Raw genomic sequence first — 6,961 nt, 5'->3', positions numbered from 1 at the left:
CACACACACACACACACACACACACACACACACACACACACACACACCACTTTGAAGTGACCCACATAACAATTATGTTTTGTGCTGATCTTTTCAAGTGGTTTGTTTGGTTAAAAACAATATATTAATATTATAAGTCAAAAATTAAACATTCTGACTTCCATGATTACAGGTTGGACTCCGCTTCATGAAGCTTGTAATGTTGGTTATTATGATGTTGCTAAGGTTCTGATAGCAGCAGGTGCAGATGTGAACACACAAGGACTGGATGATGATACTCCACTTCATGATTCTGCTAGCAGTGGGCATAGAGATGTAAGTATGCTTTAGAAAAAAAATAAGTAAATATCTGTAGGTGCAAATGTTGAATCTAGTGTAGTCTCTACCGAATGACCATGTAATCCTGATTCTGCTCTTTGTGACATCTTAAAATCTTTTGTCTTGGTTTTTGCCATTTTCAGTACTCGACAGATCTTTTGTCCTACTCTCTGCTTCAAAAAATGTAGAAAGACTCTAAAAGCTATTGAATGGAAGCAGGTTAAAAAACAAGATTTTTTTTCCTAAGGCTTTTTCTACTGTGTGTGTTTTTCAACAGAAAACAACTTCTAAACTACACTGTAGCTTCTAGTGAATATTTTAAATTGATATTTTATAGAGTATTTTTATAGTATTTCATCCATTTATTTATGGACTTATGTATGGAGCTAGATAAGCGTTTCTCCTGATACTCTTAAGAATTACTTGCTGTCACGTCTTGAAGGAAATTGAAATTATTTCTGTAGGTTTACATCCATCTATTTTCTCCATCATTTCTGGATTTGTGTTTTTTATCTCTATGCAGGATTTCTGCAGACTAGATGCTCCAGTCATTGATCATTTGTTTATTTGTTAGCACGTAAAATAAGGATTATTAATAAAGCTATGTGCTTTGATCACTGTACGAGACTAAAAACATAGATCATCTGTACATCAAACAGATTACATTCTAAACAAGACAGGGTACCCTGGGAAATCTGGAGTAGAAAATGACAAGTTTTTTTGCTATATTATAATTATTGACTTCCTTCTTGTGGGTATCATGGCAGAAGAGGGGCTTCAGAATGGAACTGAATGAAGAAAGGATAGTGGCTTGGAAAACAGAAAATAGAGCGTTCTAGGCATGTAGGACCTGGATGGACAAAGTCCCCAAGATAGTTGTGGAAAGAAGTGTACAAAAGGGGCATGAAAGCTTCCATCCTTAAAGGAATTAAGGGGATCATGTGATAAGAAACAAGTTCAGAGATGCATGAGCCAGGGCAGAATTATATAGGTCTGTAAAGGTAAGGACAAGAAGTTTTAAACTGGAGGGATTCAAAAAGGGTTGGTGATGTGATTAGATCAATAGGCAAGGAAGATAATTTTAGATGGGATTTTGTAGCTGTCTCTTGTTTGTTCAGTGCTTTCTGTTTTGTTACAAAAAGTATTTTGGATTGGGAAAGAAATTATCCTCCAAATGAGCGATGGCAACAAAAATTTTAAATCTTCCTATTAGTTCATCTACTTGAGAGAGCTGAGCAGGAATCACAGCTGTCCAGTTGGTGTAATGAGTTACAAGAAATTCATTTTACAACTACTGAATTACATAAGGACAAACTTTTCTTTTTTCTAGTTGTACCTCTAAACCCAGTTATAGAATATACACTTTTTTACAATTTACTAATTTTATTATATAGTGTTATTTGGGGTTTTTGTCCATGTGGTTCAGATGGCCCACATGTGGTTCAGATGGCCCACATCTGGCCCCCACTGATTTTGTCTGGCCTGTTCATTTGTTAATCACAAGTTAAATTTCAAGTCTTATGCATTTAAAAAAAATATGCTAGCCAATCACTTCACTCTCGCACCAGTTACTGCTACGAAGTTCTTGAGCCTCAAGCAACACTGAAAGGCTTATGTTGATACTGCCTACTGCCATGGCCTGTACTACAGGTCACAGTTGCTGCTGTGTGCTGGGTTGGTACCTTGTTTACCTGCATGCTCAGTTGTAAGCTCCTCTGCTGTCTCCCTCAAGCACTCAGGGAGAGCTCAATAGTTCCAGGAAGACGTGCCAACTGTTCAGATCTGGCTGCCAAATAATGCAGGATATTGAAAGGGTCTGAAGAGAAAGAGAGCGGTGGTTAATGTTGGAAGGAGAGGAGAGTTCTGGTGGGAAGGTATGAGACAGCCATCAGTTATGGAGAAGAGGAATAGGTCATGGCATGGGAATGCATGCTTGGTAAAAATAACTCACTGTGCTGCCTTGTCTGATTCAGTTAGTTAAAATCAACAAATTGTTAGAACCTCTTTTCAATTTGAAAACAAGTAAATTTTTACTTAATAAAAAGTTATGGTCCTCCAGTTTTTCATCATCTTATAGCAGTGGCTCACAGCCCTTTTCTTCCTAAAACCCAAAAACCACCTGTGGCTTTTTGTCACTACACTTCTTGAAGTGCCACTTCCCCTCCTCAGAGCAGAGTGCTGTGCAGATGGGTCGAGGAGAGTAAGGGAGAGCTCAGGAGTTGCAGCTGGGTGAGTGCGAGCAGGGCTGGAGCAGAGGGGACAAGAGTGAAGAGCGGCTCCTTCCTTTGCTCCCCCTGCTGTTGCTTGGTCCAAACAACTGAAGACATTTAATTGGGGAGGGGGTGCATTTTTTCTCCTTAATTTGATGGGCTACATCCCATTTCAGCAGGTAATATGCAACCCAGAAGTCCAGTTCTGCAATCTGGGCCTCCGTAGGTAAAAGGTTGGAGCACTCTGTTATGTCATTACAGTACACAGAGCCCATGTCAAATTGGAGATTATTACTCAAGAAGGCAAAAATGAGGAAGAATGCACAATTAATGTTTTTGTATTTATTTAGTGGATCACTTCTTAGCTCTTACAAAATGTAACAACCAAGTTCTCACATTGCAGATTGTGAAGCTGCTGCTTCGACATGGTGGAAATCCATTTCAGGCCAACAAACATGGGGAGAGACCAGTTGATGTAGCAGAAACAGAAGAACTGGAACTGCTACTGAAAAAGGAGGTGCCTATTTCTGATGATGAAGACAGTTGCTCAGGTTAGAGAGTTAAACCTTAATTGCACAGTACTAGAAAAATGCATTATAAATAACCTCTTTTATATTTTTTTTGATAAAAGAATATATATTTGTTCACCTCAACTTGCATGTTTTGACCGTCTTTTAGTAATGATAGCTAGTACAGTTTATTAGAGAAAGAGTTTGTAGCAACACCTGTAGTTAAGGTTGTCTAACACTTTTCATTTCAAGACCCTGTTTTTATATGCTGATTAGTGTATTCATGTAAAACAATTTTTGGTGTGATATAAGAATCTAGATAGACAGGATAGACAGTTATACCGTAAAGGGGGTATATAACTCTGTAATTTTTTTTCTGATCTTTTCAGTTGGCTCAAAAAAGCTTAAAAATACAAGTCTTAAGAAGGAGGAAAGAACTTTTTATTTCAGTTACATAATAATGTGACTGATGTTTGTTTCATATCCCTTTTTAAAAAAAGGCCTAGTTTACACAAGGGGGGGTTAGTTGAGTTGACACATGCTTTTTGATGCACTGTACATAAGCCATAGTAATAGCGTACACGCAGGATGGCTATGCCCTCTTTCAATTTGCATCATTTGCGAGGGCTTCTTGTACACTAAACGCATGGCATTCTGGGAGGGTGTCCCATGGGCCTTTGCTTTGCTGCTGAGCAGTGTGCATTCTGGGATTTTTCTTGTGTGCACTGTGGGGTGCATAGCAGAAGCCAGTGTACATTCTGGGTCTTGGGTCAAATTTTTAAAAAATCCCATGATTCTGATCTGCCTCATGCATCATCTCTTTCTGGGTGGACTAATGCCATTTTTGAATTGCTGTTAGCCAGCATGGACCCAACAATCCTTTGCACTGCTTTGCTGGCAACTGTGAATACACAGAGGCTGCTTGGGCTTATTTGAGCTCTTGAAGCTGGGTGGCTTCAATTTTGGACTTCACCTTCAGCACCACCAAACAGATGATGTTACCACAGAAGCAGCTTCTCCAGCAGCAGCTTCAGCAGAGAAGGGAGGAAGAAGAAGATGACACCGAGCAACTGGTACTACAGGAACGGTTCCTAGATCAGCTTCACACGGTGCAACATTGTTCCGGCCTAAGAATTGGTGGGAGAGGATTGTTCTGAAGACCCGGAATTACCACTAGTTGCAAGAGAATTTCAGGATTGCAAAGGCAACCTTTTTTTAGATCTGTGCTGAAGTAGCCCTGAAACTGCTGCAGCAGCAGCGTGCCAATGTATGGTGCCCCATACCCATTGAGAAGTGGGTCGTCAATGCAGTTGGGAAGCTGGCCACTCCTGCATGTTACTAGTCCATAGCAAAGCAATTTGGTACAGGGAGATTGACTGTTGGGGCCATGGTCATGCAAGGATGTGATGCCATGCGTAAGATACTGTTGCACTGGGTTATAAAGCTTGGTAATGGTCAGGAAATTATTGATGAATTTGCACACATGGGGTTCCCAGACACTATTGGATTTTGATGGGACCCATGTGCCTATTGTTTGCCATCCTCATGAAGGCTCAGAGTTGATCAATAGAAAAGGGTATTTCTCCAGGGTCTTCCCAGAACATGGTTGACCACCATGGAAGGTTCACAAACAAAAATGCTGGGAAGGTCCATGATGCTAGGATATTTCAGAATTCAGCTTTGTTTACCTTAATGAATAAAAGACAGTTTGCCCCCAGGATCACTATGGACACTAATGGCATGGAGATTGCTCTGATCATCCTGGGAGACCCATTTTATCCTCTGCTTCCCTGGTTAAGGAAGCCATTCAGGGTACATCTACATAGCAATTAAACACCCACGCTTGGCCTGGGTCAGCTGACTTGGAATCACAGGGCTCAGGCTGCGGGGCTGTAAAATTGGGATGTAGACGTTCAGGCTTGGGCTAGAGCCCAATCTCTGGGACCCTGCAAGTCAGCTGACCCAAGACAGCTGCGGTCGTGCCACAGGTCTTTTATTCCAGTGTAGATGTTCACTTACAGGCCACTTGGACTGAAGGAAGGAGCTATTTAACTATTGCCTCAGGAGTTGCAGCATGACAGTTGAGTATGCTTATGAGCTAGGTTAGAAGTTGCAGAAAAAAACTTGCCTAAGATTGTAGCTGCATACTGAATTTTGCACAATATTGTGAGACTAAGGGAGAAAGCCTTAATGATGGCTGCAGAGACTTGCTCAGAGGTTTGAGCAGCCATCAAGACATCCACTGAAAAATGGAAACAGCTAGGATAATTGTCAGGGATGCCTGTTGCTTTCAGGCCTGAGACTCAGAGCATTTAAATTGTGCAGCTGTATATCCAGCTTTTATCCTGGCGAGAGGGGCAAATGGATTGTGAGCATTACAGTGTCTTCGATGGGGTGAAACAAGTAGCACATTGTGGCACTCATTTTATCTTATATTTTTGTAAAAGCCTATGACGTGCTCAGTTTAAAGATTTCTGTGTAAAATGTATTGTCAGTTCTTCCTGAATGAATTTTTAATGTTTTTTTCTTATTAAACAACAATTTATTATATAACAACCAGAAATAAACCTTTAATTAAAACAATGAAATGCAGTTTTAAAGTAACACAGTACAGAGGAGGACAGAACACAACAATGGGTGGGGGGGCTCTCCAATTCACAGGCAAGTATACACCTTACCTCTGCTTCTTCTTGTTCTTAGGCCTTATGGTGTTCAGTGTCAGGGCTCTAAATCAAAGGCGTTAGATGGCTCTAAAAGCTGGGTTGCCAGGTGCAATTGTTTTCACTGCCCTGACCTTGGGCTGGGGAGGGAAATGGTGTCTGGGAGCATGGTTGCAGGGGTGCAGCAGAGAACATATGCTGGTGTTCCCAGTACCCCATATTGTCCACGGGCTGCAGAAGATGGCTGGGTCCTGGTTGAGCGCATTAGATTGTCTGTGTGCCTGCTAGCAGCATGTTCTGCAGCAGAGTGTTCTGCTTCTCGGTTGTCTCTCCACATCCCTTTTTCTCCATAGTGTCTTTTGTCATGATGACACTCTCTCTGGACACTGCAATGCTCTCTTCGAGTAGTTCTGTGTGTTTTTTTTCTCTCCAACCTCAGGCTTCTCAGAGAGCAAATGGACCTAAGACCCACAGGATAGATGCAGGGAGAGGAAAGGAAAATAGGTAGATGGGTATGTGCCCTCCATGAAATGGGCTTTTAAACAGTGAATGGTTGGGGCATTAGTATGAGACAGAAGCTGACTGCCTGGCCAGACCAATCACCATTTTGAAAATATGTAGAGGGGGGAGAACAGACAGTGTGGTCCAAGGAAGCAAGGGCTGGAGACTCAGGGAATGTCTACACTACGGGATTACTCCGATTTTACAGAATTTGATTTTTGGCAACAGATTGTATAAAGTCGAGTGCATGCGGCCACACTAAGCACATTAATTCGGCGGTGTGCATCCATGTACCGAGGCTAGCGTCGACTTCTGGAGTGTTGCACTGTGGGTAGCTATCCCATAGTTCCCTCAGTCTCCCCCTCTCCCTGAGCTGCTGCTACCAAAGGTAGTGACTCTGGGAAATGTGCAGGTCATAGTAGATGGCTTTGCTGCAATGGGATTCCCTAACTGTGGTGGGGCGAGAGATGGAACCCATATCCCTATCTTGGCACCGGACCACCAGGGCAGCCAGTACATAAACTGCAAGGGATACTTTTCAGTGGTGCTGCAAGCACTGGTGGATCACAAGGGACGTTTCACCAACATCAACGTGGGATGGCCGGGAAGGGTTCATGACGCTCGCGTCTTCAGGAACACTAGTCTGTTTAAACGGCTGCAGCAAGGGATTTACTTCCCAGACCAGAAAATAACTGTTGGGGATGTTGACATGCCTATAGAAAGCAACAGAGGGTCCTGTGGCACCTTTAAGACTAACAGAAGT

General features: G+C 42.1%; 1 protein-coding gene across 2 annotated transcripts in view; it reads left to right on the top strand.

Annotated features, from left to right (window-relative positions):
* The window catches only part of ANKRD12 (ankyrin repeat domain 12), a 110,381-nt gene that overhangs the window by 67,812 nt on the left and 35,608 nt on the right, over positions 1–6,961 (top strand). For both annotated transcript variants that reach the window (XM_026661138.2, XM_026661135.2), the window contains 2 exons: positions 173–315; positions 2,932–3,079. In XM_026661138.2, coding sequence (XP_026516923.1) covers positions 173–315; positions 2,932–3,079 — 291 coding nt within the window. The remainder of the gene's footprint in view (positions 1–172; positions 316–2,931; positions 3,080–6,961) is intronic.

This window comes from Terrapene carolina, unplaced genomic scaffold (genome assembly GCF_002925995.2).
Source record: "Terrapene carolina triunguis isolate 2854851 unplaced genomic scaffold, T_m_triunguis-2.0 Scaffold58, whole genome shotgun sequence".
NCBI lineage: Eukaryota > Metazoa > Chordata > Testudines > Emydidae > Terrapene > Terrapene triunguis.
The sequence above is the reverse complement of the archived record's forward strand: the minus strand, read 5'-3'. Positions and strand labels throughout refer to the sequence as shown.